Below are 25,637 nucleotides of genomic sequence, written 5' to 3'. Positions count from 1 at the left end.
ACACATACTGACACACACACACACACACACACAGACACACATAGTTCAAAAACTCTGAAGGAGTTGAAACATGATGAAGAAGCACACTATCAATCCAAAGTTGGCTGGACCCCTACGCGTGTCGCCACAGCCCAGGGTGCCACATCTCCTCACTGTTTCATTAGCGTAAATCCCATCTGTTTATAAAGTCATCAGATTCCTGGAAACGCCTCGCCAGTGTGCCATATCAGCTGCCTGGCACCGCGCCCACGGCTGCCTGGGTTGTTGTTTTTCCCCTCCATTTTGTGTCAAAGATTAAAAATAGCGAGCGGCGTTCTGCAGAATAAGCAGTTAGAGAATTCTGGCTTTGATGGTGTGTTATCCTGGAGAGGCCAGCTGTCACCTGGGTCTTAGAAGGAGAGGGCACACAGCAGACACGCAAAACTGCAGCGGGGGCGAGACTTTGGCCTCAACACAAACCTGTGTGTGTGTTTGTTTGTGTGGTGTGTGGGAGGGAGGTGGCACTGGTTTTACTTACGGAACTGTTTGGGAAAGATTAGAAGCCAGTGTTAAGACATGTTTTTGCTGACTAATCAGTCATCATCCATATCAGTTCTAAATTGAAAATCATTTAGAATCACATCAGGGTGTTTATTTCTGTGTATAAGGCACATGCAGTCACAAGGTAATATCTACTTTCCATTCCAAAGAATTTGGTCCATTACTGACTGTTAGAATGCACACATACACAACAAGGTCAACAGAGTGATCATATAATTATGTCTGGTGCCTAATGGTTAATTAAACTTACAGGCAAATGAACAGTACTCTGAAAAGGCATCTTTACGCCTGGAAGAGAATTGCCAGGAGTTCTGAAGTAGTCTATGGATGTATTGTCAGAATGTTTCTAGATAACACCAGTGCAACCATCGGTCAGCAAGTGCCTCTCTCCTATCCAGCTCTTGGGGTTACCGACTACGCCATACTGTCGCTATGGAAACTTTGTCCCGAGTGACAATAAAGGTCCCACCCCGCTGTGCTGTTCACATCTGCAAGCTTGATTATGGAGGCGGAGGCCTCTGCTGCAGGGATGACATCTGACTCTTCCTCCTGGGAATGACAGGACAGAATGGCTATGTCTGGGGAGGGCTCTGCTGGATCCAGTGCTGTGTCTGCTGGTTCCAGTGTGAGGGTTGTGTCTGAGGAGGGCTCTACTGGTTCCAGTGTCAGGGCTGTGTCTGAGAAGGGCTCTGCTGGTTCCAGTGTGAGGGCTGTGTCTGAGGAGGGCTCTGCTGGTTCCAGTGTGAGGGCTGTGTCTGGGGAGGGCTCCCCTGGTTCCAGTGTGAGGGCTGTGTCTGGGGAGGGCTCCCCTGGTTCCAGTGTGAGGGCTGTGTCTGGGGAGGGCTCCCCTGGTTCCAGTGTGAGGGCTGTGTCTGGGGAGGGCTCCCCTGGTTCCAGTGTGAGGGCTGTGTCTGAGGAGGGCTCTGCTGGTTCCAGTGTGAGGGCTGTGTCTGGGGAGGGCTCCCCTGGTTCCAGTGTGAGCCAGAGGCTGACTGAGGTAGCCTCAAGATGATCATCCAGAGCGAGGGCCGCCTCCTCCCCCTCCTCCACTGTTGAACCCAGATCTTCATCAATGACTCCTTCCACCTCATGCCCCTCCTCCTCTACAGGACTCCGCCCCTGTGCAAGCTCTGCAGCTACCTGCTTCTCCGTGAGCAACGAAGTCTCAACCCCCCTCCGGTCAATCACACAGGCACGGCTGGACTCCGCCCCTCGGCTGGACTCCGCCCCTCGGCTGGACTCCGCCCCTCGGCTGGACTCCGGGGCGTCAGGTGGGACAGGTGCGCCCTCACTGCCAGCACCATCTGCTCCGATGTCACCGCCGGCTACATCCCGTTCCCACGGCGACCCTCCCGAGCATCCCGTGGCTCTGTCCTCTGATTGGACTGAGAGAGAAGTAAAGACAAGAGGTAAAGATGAGAGGTTGAGATTAGCAACAACAACAACAAGCCCGCCCCCCCCTCACCCACACAGACACACATACACACCCCAACCCATTTTTTATCCTGCCTGCTCGAGTGCTCTTAGATTGCGTAATCTATTGCTGTAATCTAATGCGTCAGATTACAGCAGCTCTCATCATTACACTAAATGTAAACTGTGCTTCTAAATAAATAAATAAAAGATCAAAGGATTGCATTACAAGACTTTGCCATTTCTTCGGCGTAGGCCCGATGCATCAATAAGGAAAGTTATTTCAATTACTTATGTGACTGACTGGTGAGCTTCCATGGCAACATGCTAAAAATAGTACCACAGGCACAGACGGGAGTGTGACGGCCCGTATCCTCGACGATGGCAACAGCTTAGTTCCCCTCCCCTCCAAAATATGCTCTCATTTAGAGGATTACTGACCCATATTTGCAAATGTGCAGCCAAAAAGGTTAAAGACTGCACGCAGAGTACCCCCGTTCCCCCACAGAGAGAGAGAGAAAAACATTGTTTTACCCGCCAAGCATACATATTTATGTGGGGCTCTACTTAAAAAGAAGAAGAAAAAAAAGACAGTTTTTTGAATGTCAGAAGGCGAGAATTTGCTAGCATTTCCAAAATGCCATGGCATTTGAAGATCCATGGGTACTTATCCATCAGCACCAATGAGAGGCCAGGCGGCCGAGAGGAGGGGAAGAGGACCGGGTGAAGAAGATGTGGGAGGGGTCTAGGTGGCGGTTGGTTAGACCGTGCGCCAGCTAATTACAGCTTTCATGTGGTTGGCCAGGGCCGCAGTCGGTGAACGGGAAAAGTTACACACAATTACACACTCACCTCTGTGTATCGGCGCTGGCGGCTGAGCGGGGGGCCGGGGGGGGCCCGGCGGGGGGGCCGGGGTTAGGAGCTCCACATGCTCACTCAGCGTAATGACATCACGCCCTCCTGATGCGGTTCCCCGAAAGAAGAACATTTGGGAAAGTTACCTCTCAAAAAAAGTTCCCGTGCTGCTCACGCAAACGCATGCATACGCGTGCGAGCGCATACACACACACACAGTTCTCAACAGACTACAATGAGACACCAAGAAGGCTTTCAAAAGTGTAACTTTAGGCTGGATGGGATGGAGTCTATATGATCTGTTAGTATGGTTCCAAAACACTATAGCCACCATTTGAAAATGACTGCTACACAGTTATGAAAACCTTGCTGGCCTAAAAAAAATATTTACTATTGAATAAACACCATCTGGTAAGATACATTTTTCTGAAGATGAATTCAGTCTTCATCATGAAGCTCTGAAAGGTTAAAAAGTCAGAAGACATCAAAATCTTTTCAAATGGATTTAGTGTTTCGGAATGAAACACGTATGGACACACCAAAGAAGCCTGCGCTCACGCACACACACACACACAGGGCTGTGTTCACAGGAAGTGGCTGCAGTCCCTCTCATCTGTCTTCATTAGTGATGGCTGCACGCCTCCTGGGCTCACGCCATATGCTACTCACAGACGACCATGCACTATATACCAGGCTCCACACACGCATGCACGCAGTACACACACACAGTACCACACAAACGGGTCAATGTAAATATGGATGACGTGGGATTTTGATTGACAGTTGACAGAACATCAACCCATGTTATGGGTAATGCTAGGTGCTACTCCGAATCACTTTCAGGACACTAGAATTAGGAACGGATTCCGTTTTGGATGACACGCATCCTTATTATTTCCGAGCAGGGAAGGAGACACACCTACGGCCCACCTGACAGAGTCCACTCTGCAGCCTCAGGGGCGTGGCCAGTAGGTGAGGGTGTTGGTTTTGAACTACAGCCCAGCACCACTGCTCCTGGAGTCAGGAGGCCAACTTCAAGCCTGCTAACGTCACAGTCAGTCTTTACGGTCTCTTTAAAACTACCTCTGCACTCTTTCAGACAGGTCTTCTGCTCTCCAGACTGAGGGGGTTTGAAGGATCTTGTGCATCTGTAAGAGAACTTGTAGTAGGTTGTATATCTATAAAATAGATTGTAGGTGTCTGTGGGCTTGTGTGTGTGTTAGAGGGTCCCTGGGTGGGTGTGTGGGAGTGTGTGTATGTTAGAAGGTCCCTGGGTGGGTGTGTGTGTTGGAGGGTTCCTGGGTGTGTGTGTATGTGTTAGAGGGTTCGTGTGTGTGTGTGTGTTGGAGGGTTCATGTGTGTGTGTGCGTTAGAGGGTTCCTGGTTGTGTAAGTGTGTGTGTGTGTGTGTGTGTGGGGGGGGTTTGAGCCAGCAGTGAAGCGGTGCTGGTGATTAGGAATGCAGAGCAGGCCGAGCAGGAGCACAGCAGCTCCCAGCCTCATGGCGTGCACAGCAGGGGGGCCCGGAGACGTGTGCCTGCACCCTCCTGACAGCTGCCTATCCATCCTATAACTCCTCACTCGCACGGACGGAAATGTACACACACACACACACACATAGGATTTAAGAACACTGACAGCCAGGCATGCACTCTCAACCACCCCGAGATGCATCTCCAGCGCATACGCGCACAGACACACGACCGACGCGCCCTCGCACGCAGCGTCGACAACCAGGGCGGGTCTGACACCATGGAGACGTGTGCGTCCCGGAGAGGCCCTGCCAGTGGGAGGCGCTGCCTGCCAGGAGAGAGGAGCAGCAGCAGCCTGGGATCACTCAGGCCCTGCCGCTACGTCTAGCAGAGCTCCTCCGCCACCCCTTCACACACCAGCGCTGCCGTCAGCTCGCAGAACGCACTCGGCGCTCCCGCTGCCCTTTCATGTGTGGCTCTATGTTTTACTGCTGCTTCCCCGGGACAGACAATGGGCATGCGTTTCACTGGGCCTGATTGACAGCGACTCCCAGAATCCATTGCTGGTTCGCCATGATAGACAGGGACCAAGAGTGGATTCTGGGAGTCGTTGTCAATCAGGGGTCTTTCAAAAAGGCACCGAGGAGTTTTGTTTGCCTGACAGACAACTCAGTCACCTCTAACACTCGCAGTGTCCTCTCAGTCGTAACCTTATTTCATTCTTATCCATTTTTGCCGGCCTTTGTCTATCTCAACAACATCCCCCCCCCCCCCTTCCGCTTTCTGGACTCACCAATCTCTCCCTCCCTCCTTCTTTTTGACTGTGGTGGACAGAGTCGTGAGTCACTTTGGGCCTCGTCTACAAATTCCCTAATAACAGCACATTCCCCTAAATGTGTTTGTAATGTGGGCAATCATTTTCAGTAATGGACGCTTGTCAGTTTTATGGTGGGGAGAATGACGGTCTCATGACAGACAAGCTTCATCCAGACCCAGTTCTGCTCTTCTGGATGTGCTCCACACACAGCGCAACACTCCCCTCTTGTGGCCACGATCAAATCTGTTCATAACATTTGGGTGGCTCGTCATTGCCTGGTCAACACCTCTTCTAAACAGTTACAAATTTTAATTGAAGTTGTTAAGGAATCAACCCAGCGCTGGTATAAACACACCTTGCATGTGGATATAAAGAGGAAGTTGCTCTGAAAAAGCAAAGTCCATTCCACCCAATATCGTATGTACAGCAGTACTACCACCGTAATAGGTTGTTCCCTTTTCACTCTCCAATGAGTCAACCGACCATTGTACAAAACTGAGCAGATCCCAGCGGAAAATATGAGAGCACAATGGGGTGGTCAGTGAGGATGGAGGGCAAGATGGCCGTCGGACAGATGGCATGACGTGGCCTTTCTCTGGGAAGCTGCCCAGATGTGGCCTGGCACAACACCCAGACAGGAACAGGAACAGACAGAGATGGGCATGGAGGATATATACGTAAGGCATCGAGAACACATACTCCCTATTCCCAATGACACGCGGTACGTCAAGCCTGAACGGAGGTGCAGGAAGGAAAGAGACACCTGGTTAATAACAAAGCATCTCATTGGTCTGTTTGCTCAGGCATTTAGAAAAAGACCACTAAAAACGCAGCTGATTGGTTTAGATAGGTATTTTGACAAAGGACATCCCCCAATCACACAAAAACACACATACCTGGCAGACTCCATAAACCAGACACCTCCAAAGTCTTCAACTTCCGTTCCAGCTCTGCAACTCGGTTTCCCAGAATCCTAAGCAGAGAGGGTGGTAGTCAGCAAGAGAGGGTGACGTGAATCTCTAGCAGCGTGTACAGTTGAGTGTGTGGCAACATGAATTCAAATAATTGGTTGGATACCATGAACCTAAACCTGAACAAAAGGAGATTTAGCCAGTCTTTGTGAGGAAGTGTCCAGCATAGGAACCTTGATCAATTTGGGTAAAGACCAAGGCAGACTAAGGCATGATGGAAGGCAGGTGTGTGGCTGGGCTCCACCTGTTGGTGTGGCGCTGGTGCTGGATCACCAAGTTCTTCTCGTGGATGGTCTCCAGCAGGGCCGTGGCCAGGGACTTGAGGTCACAGATGGACTGAGGCGTGGCCGGGAGACTGCAGCCCCGCTCCTCCACCAACAGCTCCTGCACTGAGAGGGGGAGGGGAGGGAGGTGAGGAATGGGGGGAGAGAGAGAGAGAGAGAGAGAGAGAGAGAGAGAGAGAGAGAGAGAGAGAGAGAGAGAGAGAGAGAGAGAGAGAGAGAGAGAGAGAGAGAGAGAGAGAGAGCGAGAGAGAGAGAGAGAGAGGGGGGGGGGATGAAAGAGAGGGAGAGAGAATGAAAGAGAGGGAGAGAGAAATAGTTATTGACTAAAGGAGTGTCATTTGAAGAATGGATGCTCTGACTAGTCTTTAAGCAGTTAAAAAACGGTACTACATATGATCATTTACAATATATGTGAGTAGGTGCTGTTTGTGAGGCACCTTCAAGTTCCCACTTATGGAACTCCAATGGTGTTAAGGACCTACGATAGCTGAACTACATCAAGCATTTGTCCCAGGTGTGGCTGTTTACCTTGTTTGGCAGATAGGACTCCTGTAAGGGCACTGCTGCTAGACTTTCCACTCACTTTAGAGTTCCTTCGTCTCTCCAACGCCGTCTGTCAACAGATACGGTATACTCAGAATTTCTCAACCACTTACACGTGCGTGGTTTGGAGTCAGATGTAGGTACTGTGTGACACAGAGGGACGTAAAGGACAGGATACTATGTTTACCTTGTACTTCATGATATTAGACTTGAGCAGGTTGACTTCTTCCTGGACTTGGTTGAACCTCTCGTGCAAATATCTAACAGAGACAAACACAGAGCATCAACAACATCTAGAAACATGTCATTTATAAGACTTTATAATGACTTAGTCCTGAAATACTTGCTGCCTGGTTAAGTTTGGCCAGTTTGGCAAGTCTAATCAAACAGTATGAGCTAGGTGCTGGACAAAAGCTGGACGCCCTCACACCTGTTCTCCATGCAGAGGGCGTCCACGTCGATGATGCGGCCGTCCCGACCGCCCAGCACGTGGTTGAGCTCCAGGTTGAGTCGCTCCGCCTTCTCCCTGAACGCGGCGCGCTCCGCCTTGACGTCCTGCAGCTCGTCACACATGGCCTTGACGGAGCTCTGCAGCTGCTCCATCTGAGGGGACGGGTTTTATATCCCATCAGTCACAGGTCATTGTGGGAAAACTTACAGGAAGTAAACCTCTTTTTTATATAAATGGATGGATTTATGGATGGATGGAATGGATGGACTTTTGGATGGATGGAATGGATGGATTTTTGGATGGATGGAATGGATGGATTTTTGGATGGATGGAATGGATGGATTTTTGGATGGATGGAATGGATGGATTTATGGATGGAATGGAGGGTCCCCTCCCACCTGTAGCCCCGCCTCCTCCAGCTGGCCAACCAAGTCCTCTCTCTCGTGGGCGGGGAAGTGTCGCGCCCCCACCTCCTCGTCGCCTAGCCTCTGCCTGGTGATGGTCATTCTGAGGAGCTGAACACACACAGGCTGGGGGCGGGGCCACACAGCTACAACACCCACCACCATACCCCGCTGAGCTCACTAAAACTCCCACTTGAAGTTTTTTCAATTTCCATAGCCTGCGTGTGTATGTGTGTACGTGTGTGTGTAGGTTTGTGTGTGCGTGTGTGTGTGTGTGTGTGTGTGTGTGTAGACCCCTAACCTTGTTATCCCCCTGCGCCTCGGTCAATCTCTGTGTCAACTCCTTCACCTCCTCTGTCAGCTTCCTCCCTCGCTCCCGAGAGTCTCTCAGCAGCTGGGCCAGGTTCACCTGCAGAGAGGAGGAAGAGGAGAGATGGAGGGAGAGGATGGCGGGGGGGAGGGGAAAGATGGAAGGAGACAGGATTGAGAGGGGGTCAGATGGAAGGAGACAGGATGGAGAGGAGAAGATGTGGACGGAGATAGGATGAAGAGGAGGAGAGATGGAGGGAGGCAGGATGTAGAGAGAAGATGAAGAGAATGAGAGATGTAGGGAGACGGGTGGAGAAGATAGATATGCCATTCTACAAGCCATTCCTTGATTTAAAAACATATATTTATTTCTCTTTCACAAAGTATCAGGTTGAATACGTGTAACATATTTGCAGGGATTGTGTGCAGTAGCAATGTATTACCTGATTGCGTTTCTCAGGCGGTAAAGAGGGATCTCCATCCTAAAATGTAACACAAAGTCAATCCCTATACTTGGCTACAAACACATGTAAATGTAGTTAGAATAAGTAGCAATCAATATACCATCAAGACAGTATCCAAAAATACACAGAAAATAGTATGAAGCACAACCAAATAAATTTGTGTGCACAAGCTTCCCTGCTGACTTACGATGAGCTCTCTGTACTTCTTCTTGAGTCCCTGGTGGCGTTCTCGCAGCTGATTGGCCATGAGTCTGTACTGATCCCTCTCTTGTTGGCAGGTGTCCAGCTCCTTAGACAGAATGAGGAGAGCCTCCTTCTTACTCTCCAGCTTACGCTTGCACACCAGGAACTGGGGAAACACACACTGTTCATTCCGTCGTTTTACAAAACCAAGAGGAGGACCAGAGGAAATGGAGGCCCAGTAAAGGAAGTCCCAGTATTTCAAATGTTTACATTTAAATGTCATGGTTTAAGTTAGAAACAGCTGGTGTGACGTAAACGCCAGCTGTCACCTGACTGATCAAGCCCCCCCTGAGCTTTTTTCACAGGTGAAGAACAAACACGCTGTGTCACGAGAAGTGATAAGAAACCACCCAGAGAACCTTATCCAGCAAAGACAAAGGCCAGACAAAAGATCACTTAAATGAGAAGAGGCATATCTTCCTTTATGCAAAAACATATAAAAGGTGATAACTAGCAATTGAGCTCATAAACTGTATTAAATGCATACATTTATAGCATGCAAACTCAAAGCATTTTTAATACTGTGAAAGGTAGCCACTGGAGTAAATGACTTTATAACAAGACTACATGAGACAGAAAAAAGCTTCGTGTCATACTGTATTGACATATTTGCAGAGACCCATAAGGGCCTACACAGGTTCCGACTTGAGATTCTGGAAACAGGTGGTCTACTATGCTGCTGGGATTGTGAATGAACTTGTTCAGCCTCTCTAATGTTATGTGCCCTACAAACACTTTTGCATTGTAAAAATATTATTCAGATGAATGATGATGATAATGGTGATTATAATGTGGATAATATGTTTTCAGTCCAGCTTTATTGCCCATATGGCAAACCTCAGAACATCGTCTCATTGCAAGCGCGACAGCCATCGTTGTGGGATTTAGTGCGGCTCACTCACCTCGCTGACCAGTCCTTGCCAGTCGCTCTCACTCCTTTTAATAGAATTCATGATTTCTGGCTTCTCGACACGTTATGTGAAGCTAGTTGGTGAAAATCGGTCGGCATCTGTGAGAATCATCTGCTTGCGTCCTCCGCCCTCTGCAACTTGTTACGTCACTCATCCGTGTACAGGTGGGCGGGCCGTCGGGGATGTCCGGGATCAATGACATCAAACGTTGCCTACCAGCATTTCTTTCAATGATGAAGTGTAGTGAGTGACCTTCAAAATTATTTGGTTTGCGATTCAACTAAATTGGCTTACTGATAGGCTATTTGTGTTTTGATCTCATTATCATATTGCAAAGGTTTGGTCAAAAATATTTTTTTATCCGTAACAAAAACACAATTATGAGACCACGAATTAAAAGTAAAAGTTTATAAGACACAGAACTATCAAACGTAGCTCAGTACGGACCTCATAAGTGATTCTAAAAACTAGTAATATCCTTTTTAAATGTACATTATAGTATAGACCAGGAGATGGAGCTGCTGTACTGACGAACAATATCTGTTTCTCCTTGATTAGCAAATACCTTTGTAAAAATCGACGCATAAATAGTCAATAATCAAGTGCGGTACATACTTAAGGATAAGAAGTGCACGGTTCTAACAGTATTATTATTGGTAGGCCTATGCATCAAGGAACAGGCTGTTTTTACAGTCTGTTTTGACAGCGAACGAGTATTAAAGAAGTTACGCATAGTGTAGACAAATCAACACTTATTTTTATAGCCCTTTTTACACGCAAGCATGTCACAGAGGGCTTCACATACGCCCATAGAACTGCCCGTCAACCAACCTAAACCCCTCAAGGACAATTATCAACAGCAACAAAACATATTTCGCACTGGGTCAGCAGCTGGCCCCAGCAGCTGGCCCCAAATACCAATCTACCCTTTTCACTCACTGTTTTCACTGTTCCATATAACATTTACTACTCCGGGTTCTTAAACCTCCAGAGACTCCTTCTCTGGAGCCTTGGACTCAGACTCCTTCTCTGCAGCCTTAAACCCGGACTCCTTCTCTGGAGCTTTGGACTCATTCTCTGGAGCCTTGGACTCAGACTCCTTCTCTGGAGCCTTAAACCCAGACTCCTTCTCTGGAGCTTTGGACTCAGACTCCTTCTCAGGAGCCTTGGACTCAAACTCCTTCTCTGGAGCCTTAAACCCAGACTCCTTCTCTGGAGCCTTGAACTCAGACTCCTTCTCTGGAGCCTTGGACTCCTGCACTGGGACTGTACAACTCGACTTGGACTCAGAGGATGATGACCTGGTTGCAGCACTGGCACTAGAATGTATTATTTTACCAAATTTTTTTAGCGACGGTCTTGACTTCCAATCAAGTGTTTTGACAAAGATGTATACACATCCAAACAGATCAGGGAATATCTGGATCAGGTCAACAGTGACTGCATCTTCAATGCTGCATGCAAACAAAGGGGAAAACTCAATCAAGTTACACAGGCAGGTTGTGTGGGACAAGTGTGCTAGATGATGTGTTACTGTATTCATACATAGAACCCATGCAATACCAAAAGACACTCCCACAGTGGCGTGAACTCGCCAGCAATGCCTTAGCTTGTATTTAATATAATGAATTAATGCTCCAATATGACTTACTGGTGCTCCCAGAGATTACGTATGAAGCGTAATAATCCCAGCATATGCTGTGGGTAAAGCTTCGGCTTTTTCGTCTTCTGCCATTCTTCCACCTTCTTCACCAACTCAGTGGGCAGCTTAAACACAACATAACAGACACAAATTATTCTTCTGTCCATACACTGGGATAATCAGCCACTTGCTGTTTGCCTCACCTTAGTCTTCCACTCACTGAAGGACTGGACTTTATCACATTGGGACATGTCTTCAAGAAGTTTAGGATCTGCATTACGACAGTTCTCTGGCTCTGGCTGATTTCCGACCTCTTTCAGGTATTCTACCCTCCTTGAGAACAGAATTTACACATATATATATATATATATGTATATTATATTTGTACTTACAGTACTTAAATACTTAATATATATTCCTGAAAATTTGTAAAAGCTATAAGAATTGTCTAAAAAGAATGGAAAATTTGTGTCTGGGCTCAACTAATGTGTTTTGAGTGCTGCTCACTTGTCTTTGTCCCAAAAGAAGGGATGTGCCAAGGCTTCTTCCACTGTGGGTCGCTGCTTTGGCTCCTTATTGATCATCCACTCAATGAGGTCTTTTGCCACCCTGTCGTCAACATGCTTCAGATTGTACTTTCCTTCATGAATGTTACACTCACAATAAATCCCTTCTCCAAATGGGTGATGTCCACCTGACAGGATGTAATATATCAACATCCCAGCCACCTGGAAATAACACATTTAAAGAAAACCAAGCAATCAAGATACAGCTACTTATTGAAAAGGTGATATCAAAGAAATGAACAGACGTTGGAACAACCTGGATATCAGTACTCTTCTTATATGCTGTGTTGTTGCTGTCATCTAAAGTTTCTCTGGCCTTCCAGCACTTTGTTCCTGCACTGCTTGTGCGAAGTGTTGTTTGTCCTTTTGGTAAACGTCGACTTATCCCAAAATCTGACAATCTTGCTTTGTCTGTGATGTCTAAAAACAAAACAGTACAAAACAAATAATTAAGAATAACATTAAAAGTACTAGCACAAGGAACAAAAGCTAACTGTTCTTTAGAGTTTTTCCATTTAAAAACAGAAAGATGCTTTGAGAAGATTACTGTTATCATGTTACTCATTTTATAGTATGCAATAAATGTAATAGAGAGATCATTTAATCATCAACCATTATGTTTGGTCTTACCTATCAAAACATTCTGTGGCTTTATATCCCGATGTATAATATTCTGTGGTGAGTGACAATGAAGCACTTCTAGACTATATAGTAACTCATGTGCAAATTTCTCCAGTACATTGGGTCGTTTGTTTGAAATGTCATTCTTGATGTATTCTTCCAAGGTATATTCACAAAGTTGAAGAATAAGATAACCAAAGTTTATATCATCTTCAAAGTCTACATATCTGACAATACAGGGATGGTCCAAATGTGGAAGATGTAAGAATCCTTTCTCATTCTTGAGAGCTTCATAGTTTGACTTGGACATTCTCTTAACAGCTACTTCTGTGCCATCTTCCCTGAGGCCCAGGAACACCTCTGTCCCATCACTTCCTTTTGCTATGCGATATTCTCCAGTATTCACATAAGTAAGGTTACCTATTTTAGTGACTTGCCTGTCATCCATGTGAGCTAATTTTTCCAACTTGGGCTTCCATCGTTTGCTGATTTCAACCCACTTCCGTGGTTGTGGTGTTTCGGAGGAGTGAAATGGCTCAGTACTCAGACTTGAAAGACCCGACTCTTCAACAGGAGTAGAGGAGGTGGAACAGACAGTGTTGTCTTCATCCTTCTCCTGGATTTCTGACTTCTTGCTCTTTTTTTTCTTCTTTTTTTTCTTCTTCTTTGGTTGTGGTTGATGACCATTTGAACCTTCACCTGTGTGTGTTGAATCTGTGACAGATGATCGGCTGAAGTATTCGCACAGCTCCTTCAGTTTGTCTTTAAGTGTTCCATCCATCACCATTCCTGCACATGTGAGAAGTTCCTTTGGCACTGAACTTATTCCAAATGATGAAATGTCCCATTCACATGAACGCAGGTTTGCAAATATGCAGAAGGCATGTGTCTTAATGTCTGAGTCTTCTGACTTCACAAAAGGGGATATTTTCTTGCCTAACATGTCAAGGAGACATGAATCCCAGCCCTTTTTTACCATTGTCTTCTGGGTGATCACATACAGTACTCTCAGAACAAGTAGTTGCTCATGTTGAATTTTTGTGGAGAGAAGTTTGAGAAGTATTGGGACCATCTTAACTGCAACACCATCTGGAATCTCTTCCATGGTGCGGAAAGCTGTATCAAGAACTCTGACAACACCGAATTTTAAATGTTGTTTAGGAATTGTGTCAAAACGTTTGATTGTATCCTCAATATAAACGTTTAGATTGTCAGATTCTTTCAGCCACATCATGCATTTTTCTCGGTACTCCTTCTGTATATTATCAGGCCCATTTATGCCAAATAAAATATCAATCATATTCAAGTGGGTTTGAGGGTTATCTTCAAGCAAATATTGGTTGAAGAGTGTGAAAACCTCTATTGTTTTTTTTTGTTGTACTGCTATTTCCATGGCTAAGTGATGCTTTAATTTGGAAACATCAATACTTAAGTCACCAGCTAATGCCAAATTATGTATCATCTTAGTCATATTTGTATTAATAACATGACCATTTGGAAGAGTCTCATGACACACTGTCACAAATGCTCCAGCGGTGATGAGGAGCTTCCCAATATCCTCTCGGTCATAATTTGCAGCCATATGAAGTGGTGTAAACATTGGAGGATGACCATTGACATTAACACCATTCGGATCGGCTTTTGCATTGAGTAGTCTTCCTACTATATCCACTGGAGCATTTTGCATACAGGCATAATGCAGAGGTGTCCACCCATTCGATGATACTTGGTTTGGGTCAGCACTCTCCTTCAAAAGTAAAGAACAGAGCTCCACATTGCTAGTTGCAACAGCAGCAATCAAGAGGGTGACATCATCATTCCACTCCTTGCATGGGTAAAGTCCATTTATGTTCCGACCTCTAATCTTTTGCTTTATCTTGTTTTTTTTGTCTATGATGCATCGTATAAGAGGATCTGTTATCCTTTGGATCACTGAAAGCCCTTGGCTGATATCCATTGCCAAAACATGGGACCGTTTCAGTGGGTTATCTGTGGGAGAAAAACATGGATGACAAGTAAGTCGGGTGACATGCCTCTGACAAGGTCTAGGTATAAAGGTCTAAAGACATTCACTGATTAATTCAGTAGCATGCAGTGTATAGATTCTTCTGATGTACAGTAGGGATTATATTAACAAGATCAATGTAACACTGCATAAGACGTAGCAGCACATGTACTAAAATTTAAAATCTGTGCTGCACCTTGCAACTAAGTAAACATATGCAGGCTCCTTCATTCAAGTCACCTGTATAAATGATATAAACTTAAGTGCTCTGTTCAGTAAAACACATATTGTGTATTCAGTCAGTATGGCCAAGCAAATTATTTCCGGTTTGTGATTCAGTAGTGTAAATAATCCATTTGATGTGCTACTGAGTATGTACATTTGTTGATATAGACTACTGTACTCTTTCCACACCTTAGTATCTAGAAAACGAGTTCAAAACTACATTGCATTCAGCTGTTTTACACACACACACACACACACACACACACACACACACACACACACACACACACACACACACAAACAGCTCACGGCAGACGGATAGTTATGAATAAATTCAGAATTGTGTGGTTCAGATTAGAGCAATGAAAACTAACTTACTTTTCGTCTGGATATAAGGTTTTTGCCTCCAGCTTGATCGGTTTTCTGAAAATGAGATAACTACAGCTGCAGTACAGGTAGGACAGGGTGTGTTCAGGTGACTGTAAAAGGAAACCTGCCAGGAAACGAAACTAGAAGCATTCACCCTACATGGGCACAAACCGAGTTATTGTAAGTCACATGACCCTCCTTTTGAATACTGTGTTGGCCAGTGTTCTCTGTGCTGCACCTTGCAACTAAGTAAACATAGGCAGACTCCTTCATTCAAGTCACCTGTATAAATGCCATAAAGATGTCTTCTGAGTTGAGTATTGGTTTAATACAAAAAGGTTCTTAGATTGACAGCTGGGTACAATCATTGCATGATGTAAGGTTGGAGACAACTTTACTTCGCACGCAACTTTACTTGACATGCCCCCCCCCCGGACTTTTGCATGGGCTCCTCCTGGGTGAGTTTTGTGACTACAGTTTTGAAAAAGGACATCAAGGTTCTGAAATTAGTGTCAAAGTGATTGTAAACTGAATTACATAGTCACACTATGTATATAGCATTAAGGCAAACAGGAGTTCCATCTGATTCCAAAGTGTTTTATTACCACAACTCCAGCTGTAATGTCTAGTAAAGAGGCAACAATACAAAATGATTAATTAAATTATTTGTTATTCAGAAACAAATTCTAACAATGCTTCTCAAAATCCACTTTTCTCAGGATCACTTCCTTTTTTCTCTTGAGGCATCAACAACACAGCTGACAGGTTAGGCTCTCCCTGTCAAGGTGTAAGGTGTGTGTAAGCCTTTCCTTATACCTGATGAAGCTGCTTAGGTGAGTTTGTGAATGTTTAAATACAATTTAATACTTTCCTAAGCAATGAGAAATGTGTGCATCAGACAAAGTCAAATGAATCACACGTTTTGCACATTTTCTTTTGAGTTACTAAGAGGGGACAGATGGGACTTGTCATATCAGTCAGTTAAATCTATTTCCTTCCTGTCAATGAAAGATAAATGGTTTGCAAAATTAAGATAATTTATTTAGCAAAATAAGGAACTTTCCACTGTGACTATTTCAGTACCACTAAGTGCTGATTCTATAATATGCTTATGTAGCCGAGGTGAATTGTAAACTCACTCCTCATTATAAAGACAGTCCACCAGCATAAAGATAACTTTTTGGTGGCGTAGCTGGTTAGTAGTCATGCTCATAGGTCGGAGGGCCCGACTTTGAAGCCCAGTGTGAGAGATCGAGAATAAGTAACACTGACAGGCGACTTGACAACCGCTGTTACACTTACATGTAGCCAATTTGTAGAATTCAACTCTTGGACCCACTGACCATAACCACACTGCCACCTGATCCAGCCCATCCAACCATGGTGGAACCACTGCCGCAACCTACAGGCCTAGAAGTGGCGGCGTTGATACCTGCGATACCATCATACCTGTAGGTTCCACTTTACTTCCTTAAAGTTAGCTAGAAACCAGAGTTTTTTTAACACTACATATTTCTATTTCAAGACAACTGGTTCCAAATAAATGGAAAATGTATATCTCGCAGGGGCATAGGTTTCATTATAGAGACATTTTGAAAACACCAAATCTGCCCCCCCCCCCTCCCACACACACACAGACTTTTTATCAAGAAACATGTTAAATAACAGCCTTATCTACAGTTATTGCTCGGCCCACGATTCAAGCTGATGAAACCTTTTCAATGTTAACAACATAGATCACAGTTTATTGATAACAGTAGAGGTACACTTTACTCCTAGTAAGTACCCCAATGAGTATTGTTATGCAAATTGAATTTACACTGACAGGGACTCCTCATTGTCTTATACTTGACTGTCAGAAAATTCAAAGCAGTGTGAATCTTGAACCACCCTCTTAGTACTGCCCTACATACTTATAATTGTACCTAATAGTACACACTCTAATTAAGTAGAGGTGGATGGATAATAGTGTTTGAAACAACATTTGGAGATATGTGTGGGATAATACTCACCATCATTCTGGTTTCCAAGTAACATTTCAGAGATAATTTCAGAAACTGAATGCCAACACTGCCTGACCCTGCGGCCCATTGACCCTGACAGTTTAGAACACATTGAGTTGATTCCCTCCAAATCCTGCCCAGTTCAGCTTATGTAAGTTCCTGCTCCTTTCACCCCCATTAAACCACACACGCCACACATTAAATCCAATTAAAAAAAAGTGTAACCCATGTGGATGGGATGCGTGTGTGTGTGGATCATACTGAACATTGGGTGGGCAGCGCACTGGAGAGGATTCTAGGGTTAGACATCCAGTCCCCATGAGCAACCAAAACATAGTTGATCCCAGGTGTCACTAAATCCTGGTACACAGTGGATTAGCTCTATGTGTTACTGTTTGGTTGATGAGCCTTCACCATTGCTGATATTGTCATTGCTGATTTTACCGGCAACATGAATGTGAGAGCATGACAATGATTCGAATAAAATACATGTTAAATGAACGATAGTTAACTTACTCTATCATGTGAATCTCAACCTGACATAACCGAAAGAACCAGCAGTTTTTATGTACAACACTGCCATCTGTTGCCTATTAAAGAGAACAGTCTCATTTAACTTTCAGCAAGCATTTATTGTAATTAATTTGTATAATGCAAACCAGAACAAATAAAAGCAAATACTGTTATTTTTTATTACTTAATGTGTATTTATATTAATATATGCAATGTTGTTTTTTCCCGATGTGCCTAGGTAATGCATGGTCGATCTGTGTGCTTCTATGTGTGTGTATTCCTATGTGTGTGTGTTCCTGTGAATGTGTGTTCCTGTGTGTGTGTACCTGTGTTTGTGTGTGTGCTCCTATGTGTGAGTGTGTACCTATGTCATGTGTGTTCCTGTGTGTGTGTACTTGTGTGTACCTGTGTGTGTACCTGTGTGTGTGTGTGTGTGTGTGTGTACGTAGGTGTGTGTGTGTTTACCAATGTGTGTGTGTGTGCTGGCTCTCCTCACTGTGACTGGGGCTTGGTCTGCTCCAGCTTCTTCTTGACGCCGGCACACTTCAGGATGAGCTCGGCGTGCCGGCGCTTCAGCCTCTCCAGCCTCTCCTCCAGGCCGTCGGAGGCGTCCACCTTCTCCTCAAAGTCCCTCAGCAGGGTCTCGTTCCCCAGCAGGCCGCTGCGCTGCCGCAGCCGCAGGTTGTCCGTGCGGAGGCCGTCGCGGGCCTGCTTGGTCCTGGTGAGCACGTCCCGCCTGCAGGCCAACACCGCCTCCACGTCAGCCTGCTGGGCCCGCTTGGCCAGGTTCTCCGTCTGGACGAACTGGAGCTTCTCCTTCACATGGGTCAGAACCTGGTGGAACCAGTGGAACAGTTGAGCACAGCATAGAGAAGAGTCAAAAACCACAAGGACATAGAATAGAGAGTATTAGAGTAGAGAAGAGTAGCGTAAAAAGACAAATTGAGAAGAGAATATTTTTTGGTGACACAGTACACATTAGCCTTGCTCAAAGACTCCATTGCAACCACTCGTCTAAGGTATCAAACCTGGCTTTCCCAAATGAAAACCTTCAACCAGTTTGTGGCCACCAACAACATACCTGCACCGTGTTGGTGATCTTCTTGCGCAGCTTCAGCAGCTCCTCGTTGCGCTCCTCGATCTTCTCGTTGTACGTCTGGTTCTCGATCTTCAGCTGCTCGAAGTCGATGAGGTGGAGCCCTTCGGCCAGCTCCTCCTTGGCGCGCAGCGTGGCCTCGTACTTCTTGGTCTTGTTCTTCAGCTTGATGTTCTCCAGGCGCACGCGCACCAGCTCGTTCTCCCGCCGCTGCTCGGCCGCCTGGATCTGCTCCACCTCCGCCTGCGCCGCCTGCTTCCCCAGACGCCGGCTCAGGGCCGCCACGGCGACGTCGCGCTTCAACACCATGACGCTTTGCCACTCGCTCTCCACCTGAAAACCACATTGGTGATGAAACATTCCTTTAGTTATTAATGAACACCTGCTATTGTGCCTTGCTGAAGGACCCAAAGATGAGTTAAGTGGGAACTAAAAACAGACAACACATAGGCCGCACACACCCGCAGGGCAAGTCAAAGCCCGTCTTTAAATTCAAACCTAGTAACTCGACCTGTAGTTTGCCTGATGCTCTCTTCCCTCTAATCCATTCTAACCATTTTGTTACACTGAACCATCTGGGAAGTTGTCCTTGGAAACTGTTTGGAAAAGGGCAGGCACTTAAATACACAAAAATACAGCAGATGATTGTATGAACCATCTGTCTATTACCGTGACTATCACAGGTGATAGACCTACTTCATCCACACCCATAGGCCATTGATTGTTCCAAACCACTGTGGTTCGGCCACAAACTAATAACGTGGGGCTTGGCATGAGGGATTCTCGATTGGCAGTGAATCTCACAAATCCAGTTGTCTCTCAAGGTCAAATCCATTCTGACCTGAATCAGCTTTTCTTGGACCTGCAGCCTCAAGTCCTCCGCCTGCAACCGCCCCGCCTCAGAGTCACGCTGGTGCTGCAACTTGAGGTCTGCCATCATGGCCATGTACTTCTGGTAACGCTGCTCCTGGTCCAACGCAGCCTTCTCCTTCTGCGTATCGTCCCCGGTCTTCTTCCGGATGTACTCCACCAGCTTCATCTGCAGCTGGCTGTCCAGCTGGCTCAGCTTCTCGTTCTCCATCTGGAGCTCGTGGAGAAGGTTCACTTGCTCCTTGTAGTTGATCCTCGGGGCTGCCTCCTCAGCCGGAGGGGGCCGCTCTTCTATCTTCTCACTTTGCGGCTCCGGGCTGCAGCTCCCTCTCTTCGGCGTCCCTAGTTCCAACAGCACAGGGCTGTGGTCGCTGTTGTCGTCTTGCTCCACCTCAAGGATGACGCTCCCGTCACGGGAGAGGGGTTCCCCGTTGAGGTCTGTCGCCTCTGGGCCGTCGCCCTCGTCGAACGCCACGCTGGCGGGCTGGTCGGTTACCGTGGGCGCCTCGTCTCCGGCGTCCTCTCCGGGCTCAGGTGTGTCTCCTCCTGCCACACCTGTCTCAGCCAGGGCCTCCGTTGACGTGGCTTCATCAACCTCTCCTGTTTTCTGATCCAGGGCATTTTCAGCATTGGCATTAAGAGAAGGAGATTGGCCCTTTTCTGATGTCTCATTAGCTTGTGTTTCCTGGACTGGCTCGTCATTATTCAAGTCTGTGTTTTCAACTCCAAGGCTTAGGTCACTTTCACTTTGCTCTGGCTGTTCATCCATGGAACTGCTTGTTATCTAATCTTTTCGAGTTTTAAATGAGTCAATCTCAATGAGTAAATCTAGTCCTATTGAACACTATATGTAAAGCCTCTCATTAAATTCTTGATATTTTTAGTATTTTCAATAATAAAACACGGTGACGAAAGCCTACGGCTAACTTCGAAACAGTCTGTAATGTTCGTCAATGAAAACCATCGGTGTTATGAGTTGTCCTGGAAACTGGTGTGTAAGCCAATCACAACCGTTTGCGAATGGGTCATTAATATTAATGAGACGCAGTACTCTGACCGGAGATACACCAGTACGCATGCCCCCCTCCAGCGGCTGTGCTGCTTCCAACAACAACCAGGATTCAGCAACATGGCCGATCTAGGGAAGAAGTACTGTGTGAACTGTCTTGCAGATGTTACAAATCTGCGGCTTCGATGCAATGACTGTCCGGACATCGAATTATGTCCGGAGTGCTTCTCAGCGGGTGCAGAAATTGGTAATCATCGGCGATGGCACAGTTATCAGCATGTCGACGGCGGGCGCTTTCCCCTTTGGGGTCCCGAAGCGGAGGGAGGATGGACTAGCAGGGAAGAGCAGTCGCTACTCGATGCGATCGAGCAATATGGATTTGGAAACTGGGTATTTCACTTTTACCGATATCTTAAAACCTACAATTGCAAAGTGTGTGCTATTATTGTGGATACGCTAACATTTCCTTCCTAAAACGTTGCATAATGAACCCGGAAACGAACCGGGGCTGCAACTTTACAAACTAACAGGACTACCGTCCCAGTTGAGTTTGCAAGAGTTGATAACATCGATATCAGAACTGCACGCTTGCTGCATTTAAGACAGCAAGGAAGCTTGGCTATTTTAATTATGCGTGCAATGAATGCAAAATAAAATGTGAAGTTTAATATTTATTCATACAATAATATAAGGGCCTAACCCACTTAACGTTTCATTGACGTGTAGCATGTAGCCTAACTGTGTTGTTGTATGTTATGTCCCTTCCAACATGTTGGTGTACGTGTATTTCTCTCCAGGAGGATATGGCGACCAACGTGGTGGCGTCCCGGACACCCCAGGAAGTAATGGACCACTATGTCAACATGTACATCCACGGTAACCTGGGCAAAGCCTGCATCCCAGACAGCATCCCCAACCGGGTGACGGACCACACCTGCCCCAGCGGTGGGCCCCTGTCTCCCAGCCTCACCACCCCGCTGCCCCCCCTGGACGTCACTCTGGCCGAGCAGCAGCAGCTGGGCTACATGCCCCTCCGTGACGACTACGAGATCGAGTACGACCAGGAGGCTGAGAAGCTGATCAGTGGGCTGTCGGTGAATTACGACGACGAAGACGTCGAGATCGAGATGAAGCGTGCCCACGTCGACATGTACGTCCGCAAGCTCCGGGAGAGACAGCGCCGCAAGAACATCGCTCGGGACTACAACCTTGTGCCCGTCTTCCTGGGCCGCGACAAGAAGGAGAAGGAGAAGGACAAGCCGGGGATTACGGGGGTTGTAGGCGGCGGAGGAGTGGCCGCGGGAGCCGTGGGGACTGTGGGTGGCACGGCGGCCTCCACGGTCCCCGTGGTAACGGCAGGGTCAGGGGCGGTGCCGAACACGCCCAAGCGCAAGATCACCAAGGAGGAGAAGGAGCAGCGCGTACGCCTGCGGGCACTGTGCCAGTTCATGGCCCAGCGAGAGTTTGAAGACTTCTTCGACAACATGCACAAGGAGCGTGTGCTGCGGGCGAAGGTCCGCGAGCTGCAGCGCTACCGCCGCAACGGCATCACGCGCCTGGAGGAGTCCACAGAATACGAAGCTTCGCGCCACAAACGGGAGAAGCGCAAGGAGAACAAGAGCGTGACCACTTCCAAGCGAGGCGGGGGGGCCAGCGGGGGGCTCGGCGCTGGGGCCGGGCTGGGAGGGGGGCTGGGGGCCCTCGGAGGAGGAGGTGGCGGGGCAGGAGGCGTGGGCGGCAGCATTAAGGAGGAAGGCAAAGATGGCGAGTTTGCGGCCATTGAGAATCTTCCGGGCTTCGAGCTGCTGTCAGACCGGGAGAAGGTACTGTGTAACTCGCTCAACCTCAGCCCCACGCGCTACCTGACCGTCAAGACTATCATCATCAAAGACCACCTCCAGAAACGCCAGGGCATCCCCTCTAAGAGCAGGCTGCCCAGCTACCTCGACAAGGTCCTCAAGAAACGCATCCTCAGCTTCCTCACAGAGAGTGGCTGGATATCTCGGGATACATCATAATAATCCACTGACATTAACTCTTGTTCTGTGATTGGTTACCGTGTGGCGTTTCTTTCCAGGCGGACCAAACTACCCGATTCTATTGCCTTTTAATCTAATCTTGTCCAACGTCCTTCACAGAACGTTTTTGTGCATATGTATATTTAAAAGAAAATAGTGATTTCCCCTGACTAAAGTTTTTTGAATACCCTTTACAAGAGTGACGGAACAAATGTAGGCTCTATTTTTGCATTTGAATCGTAAGAGTCCATAGTATAGTTATATTTGTATGGCCAAGGTTGGCAGTACAGTGTTTCAGCTTAACAGAAGAGACACTCGACAAACAAAAATGACACTGTGTTTTAATGCATACAAGGTCTACTTACAGGTTGAGAAAAGCTTTCTGAAAGCTGTCTTTTGAGTAGATTCTAAACAGCAATACAATCACTGTTCCTGAAGGAGAGGGCATAGTAGCTTTTTTCAAGAAGAAAGGAAGACTAAGCTCACAGATCAGTATTTGGCAGCTATCAGCCCACCACTTATTTGTCCAGTTCAGTCCCCGTACCTGTACAGTACATACAGCTGGAAATATGGCAAGGACTAGTTTAACTGCCATTTCCATGACACATAGGATGTAACCAAACTACCTTTGAGTCTCCCATTCACTTCTCATTTGCTCAACTTGATTATGTTCTCCATCATTAACCTTTCCCTGTAGAAAGCAAAAGAGATGCTCTCTCGTTTACATGGGGATGAACCCTAGATGCAAATCTGAAATGTTTCCTCCTTGCCAAACAAGCATGTCTTTTTTACTGTTTTCTAACTCCTATTAGAGGTTACAGTACATTTACCTGCCTTTTGGTTTCAGTGTTATTTGAAAACAGCATTGGTCTGCTTGAACAAATGTTAGTTGATGGAAGGAATGTGCTGGGAATGACTGTTCTGTTATTGCCTGCTGCTTCCTGTTTGGTTTAGTTTGCTTGTCGTATGAGTGGTGTTTTTGTTAGCTATTTGAATTGTCAACAACTTACTATCTTTCTGTCAAGTTTTAAAAATAGTTTTTTTTGTTGCATGTTCATTAACACAGTATCAGTTACTTGGCTGTATTATATGGCATTTCAATGAGAAATTGGAAGTGTTTCTTGGAAGAAAGGGTAGACTGACAGTGTAGAGGGGTTCAGCAGAAATGTCATCATACTAATGGAAAACCATAGGTATAGTCAGGTTCTCCTGATAACCTTTGTGTCCTCGATGTACAGACAACACCTATAAACATATGTTTGAAAACTAGGATGTGTATGTGGGTTGGTTGAATGGAAACAATTTTAGGTGTGGTGACCTTGATCTTGTGCTGATAGTGAACACAAAAGACCTCAAAAGCAGGTAAAAATATTGGACAACCAAATGTTTAAATTCTTTTGGAACATAAAAAATAAGAATGCTACCTCTAATTCAACTCCTGTCCAAAACTGCCTTATTTACAGTCGAGCATAGATCTCCTTATTTATTTTACAAGCAGAACAAGTCTTGTTGCTGTGCAGACCATAGTGGCAGCTCTTCTAATTCCTTCTCACTTTCCTCCACTGAGGGCTCTCTGTGACTGGATCAGTGAGGAGCTCCGTTTAAATGTAAATTTAAGTTCTTGAATGGGCGTCTGTTGACAGGGAGGAGCGAGGGCACGGAACTGGGACATGGGCCAAGAAAGAGAGGATGGAAGTAACTGTGTTCTTAGGCCTTCACTTTATTAATGGCTGCAGTCTTTACAAGTTATGCGTCTTCACAATTAAGAGGGTTTTGTTTCCAATTAAGGGTCATGTCCTAACAGTCCCATTCCTTCATGTTATAGAGGAGACCTTGGTAAAATAATTTGTCTCTTGTTAGTTGGTTCTTCAGAAAACACATTGGTCCAGTGGTTTATCTTTCTCAAACTGACAGCCCCAGAGTTTTGAGAAAGAGGTAAAATATAAAACGAATGTTTTGAAGGCTGACAAGATTTGTCCCTCTGGGAAATACTCCATGGTGAAGGGGTCAATGGTATGGTCAGTGTGGCCTAGATTATGTTAGAGCAGCCCAGTAAGTTGACTGCCAGCTCCTATTACATCTGTTTGTGTTCTTCTGTCTACAATAACTAGACTGATTCGGAAATAAACAATGATCTTCTCTCCTTTTGATTATTTCATCCAAAGTCTATCATTTCTCATACATACTTTTTCTAAAGAATGGCTTGCATGCTTGTGTTGTACTATTCAGGGTATTCCATCTTGTGCCAAACTACTTCACCACCTGCATGGCACAGACCTGATGACTAAAGAGTTAGAGTTCTACGCTCTCAAAGTTAAGCTTTTGCTTTCCATTAATAGTTACTTCTACATAGCGCATTCTTGACTTTTTAATGCAGAAGTGATCTCTAGTTTGCGGTTTGCTTGTCTGTGTTATTCATTTCTGTTCACTTCAGATATCCAGCTATATTTTCAGGTTATTTGTCATAATTTTCTTTAGTTCTAAACTGTCAACATACTGGAATGTGTGTTTGTGTTTTTGTTTGCATGTGTTTTCCAAGTGTTTTGAAAATGGCTTGCAAATGGTGTGTAACTGACAAAATATCTAAATTGACTGTTTTTAGACTTTACTTTTACATGGGGGAAGGGGAATTTCTATATTTTATTTCAGTGGGAAATATTGCTTAAAATATTTTACCAAATGTAAATACTTTTTGTAAGATAAATCAAAAGGAACATATAAAAACTGACCTGTGAAATGTACAGTATTTTATTTCAAGAACATTTTTTTTTTTTTACTTTTGTAATAAAAACATTGAAAGACTAGCAAAAAGCATTCTAAAAGCCTTAGGTGTTCTCTCAAAAGCAGCATGTTGTTAAGCTGTTCATGTATATCAGTCGTATGCTTAGGAATCAAACCATGTTAAGAAGTGGGTAGTCAAAACTGTTAAAAGGCTTATTGTTTTCCCATTTTGTAGTTGCACAAGACATGGAGTGTGAATTAATGTTCTGTAATAAAGTGCTATACTTTTTAATTTCAAGCCTC

At 45.8% G+C, this 25,637-nt stretch overlaps 4 protein-coding genes across 6 annotated transcripts; 1 reads left to right on the top strand and 3 right to left on the bottom strand.

The window, feature by feature from the left end:
* Positions 1 to 605: 605 nt before the first annotated feature.
* On the bottom strand, positions 606 to 9,853 carry ccdc149a (coiled-coil domain containing 149a). 2 transcript variants are annotated; one of them, XM_062449555.1, is made up of 13 exons: positions 9,668 to 9,853; positions 8,710 to 8,871; positions 8,502 to 8,540; positions 8,051 to 8,158; positions 7,744 to 7,860; positions 7,325 to 7,497; positions 7,082 to 7,154; positions 6,880 to 6,964; positions 6,312 to 6,456; positions 5,993 to 6,069; positions 5,796 to 5,828; positions 2,806 to 2,913; positions 606 to 1,925 (listed from the first exon to the last, which is right to left on the bottom strand). In XM_062449555.1, the coding sequence occupies exons 1-13, from the start codon at positions 9,716 to 9,718 to the stop codon at positions 955 to 957; spliced, it is 2,142 nt and encodes a 713-aa protein (XP_062305539.1). In that variant the 5' UTR covers positions 9,719 to 9,853; the 3' UTR covers positions 606 to 954. The 2 variants fall into 2 exon arrangements, with proteins under 2 accessions (XP_062305539.1, XP_062305540.1); XM_062449556.1 differs by lacking the exon at positions 5,796 to 5,828.
* Positions 9,854 to 10,053: 200 nt separating this feature from the next.
* LOC134009833 (uncharacterized) lies at positions 10,054 to 14,455 on the bottom strand. Its single transcript, XM_062449554.1, has 6 exons — positions 12,515 to 14,455; positions 12,141 to 12,304; positions 11,826 to 12,046; positions 11,522 to 11,651; positions 11,328 to 11,443; positions 10,054 to 11,130 (listed from the first exon to the last, which is right to left on the bottom strand). Exons 1-6 carry the CDS (start codon positions 14,190 to 14,192, stop codon positions 10,656 to 10,658), a joined length of 2,784 nt encoding a protein of 927 aa, XP_062305538.1. The 5' UTR covers positions 14,193 to 14,455; the 3' UTR covers positions 10,054 to 10,655.
* Positions 14,456 to 17,507: 3,052 nt separating this feature from the next.
* Positions 17,508 to 20,880, bottom strand: cfap184 (cilia and flagella associated protein 184). 2 transcript variants are annotated; one of them, XM_062449205.1, is made up of 4 exons: positions 19,558 to 20,880; positions 18,702 to 19,049; positions 18,086 to 18,454; positions 17,508 to 18,037 (listed from the first exon to the last, which is right to left on the bottom strand). In XM_062449205.1, exons 1-3 carry the CDS (start codon positions 20,353 to 20,355, stop codon positions 18,113 to 18,115), a joined length of 1,488 nt encoding a protein of 495 aa, XP_062305189.1. In that variant the 5' UTR covers positions 20,356 to 20,880; the 3' UTR covers positions 17,508 to 18,037; positions 18,086 to 18,112. The 2 variants fall into 2 exon arrangements, with proteins under 2 accessions (XP_062305189.1, XP_062305188.1); XM_062449204.1 differs by having other exon boundaries at positions 17,508 to 18,454.
* On the top strand, positions 20,632 to 25,626 carry tada2b (transcriptional adaptor 2B). The gene is made up of 2 exons (XM_062449206.1): positions 20,632 to 20,985; positions 21,393 to 25,626. Exons 1-2 carry the CDS (start codon positions 20,716 to 20,718, stop codon positions 22,611 to 22,613), a joined length of 1,491 nt encoding a protein of 496 aa, XP_062305190.1. The 5' UTR covers positions 20,632 to 20,715; the 3' UTR covers positions 22,614 to 25,626.
* The last annotated feature ends 11 nt before the right edge of the window (positions 25,627 to 25,637 follow it).

This window comes from Osmerus eperlanus, chromosome 23 (genome assembly GCF_963692335.1).
Source record: "Osmerus eperlanus chromosome 23, fOsmEpe2.1, whole genome shotgun sequence".
In the NCBI taxonomy this organism is placed as follows: domain Eukaryota; kingdom Metazoa; phylum Chordata; class Actinopteri; order Osmeriformes; family Osmeridae; genus Osmerus; species Osmerus eperlanus.
This window is presented reverse-complemented; position numbering and strand designations above follow the sequence as displayed.

Excerpts from the sequence above, each read along its gene's own strand:
- tada2b (XM_062449206.1), top strand. The coding sequence starts at position 20,716 with ATGGCCGATCTAGGGAAGAAGTACTGTGTGAACTGTCTTGCAGATGTT. Across the intron at positions 20,986-21,392 it reads AATATGGATTTGGAAACTGG|GAGGATATGGCGACCAACGT; the intron begins GTATTTCACTTT and ends ATTTCTCTCCAG.
- cfap184 (XM_062449204.1), bottom strand. The coding sequence starts at position 20,355 with ATGGATGAACAGCCAGAGCAAAGTGAAAGTGACCTAAGCCTTGGAGTT. Across the intron at positions 19,050-19,557 it reads TCCAAGAAAAGCTGATTCAG|GTGGAGAGCGAGTGGCAAAG; the intron begins GTCAGAATGGAT and ends TGTGGTTTTCAG. Across the intron at positions 18,455-18,701 it reads AGATCACCAACACGGTGCAG|GTTCTGACCCATGTGAAGGA; the intron begins GTATGTTGTTGG and ends TGGTTCCACCAG.
- LOC134009833 (XM_062449554.1), bottom strand. The coding sequence starts at position 14,192 with ATGCAAAATGCTCCAGTGGATATAGTAGGAAGACTACTCAATGCAAAA. Across the intron at positions 11,652-11,825 it reads TTCTTTTGGGACAAAGACAA|GAGGGTAGAATACCTGAAAG; the intron begins GTGAGCAGCACT and ends TCTGTTCTCAAG. Across the intron at positions 11,131-11,327 it reads CGTAATCTCTGGGAGCACCA|CATTGAAGATGCAGTCACTG; the intron begins GTAAGTCATATT and ends GTTTGCATGCAG.
- ccdc149a (XM_062449555.1), bottom strand. The coding sequence starts at position 9,718 with ATGAATTCTATTAAAAGGAGTGAGAGCGACTGGCAAGGACTGGTCAGC. Across the intron at positions 8,159-8,501 it reads CGCCTGAGAAACGCAATCAG|GTGAACCTGGCCCAGCTGCT; the intron begins GTAATACATTGC and ends TCCTCTCTGCAG. Across the intron at positions 7,498-7,743 it reads TGGAGGAGGCGGGGCTACAG|ATGGAGCAGCTGCAGAGCTC; the intron begins GTGGGAGGGGAC and ends CCGTCCCCTCAG.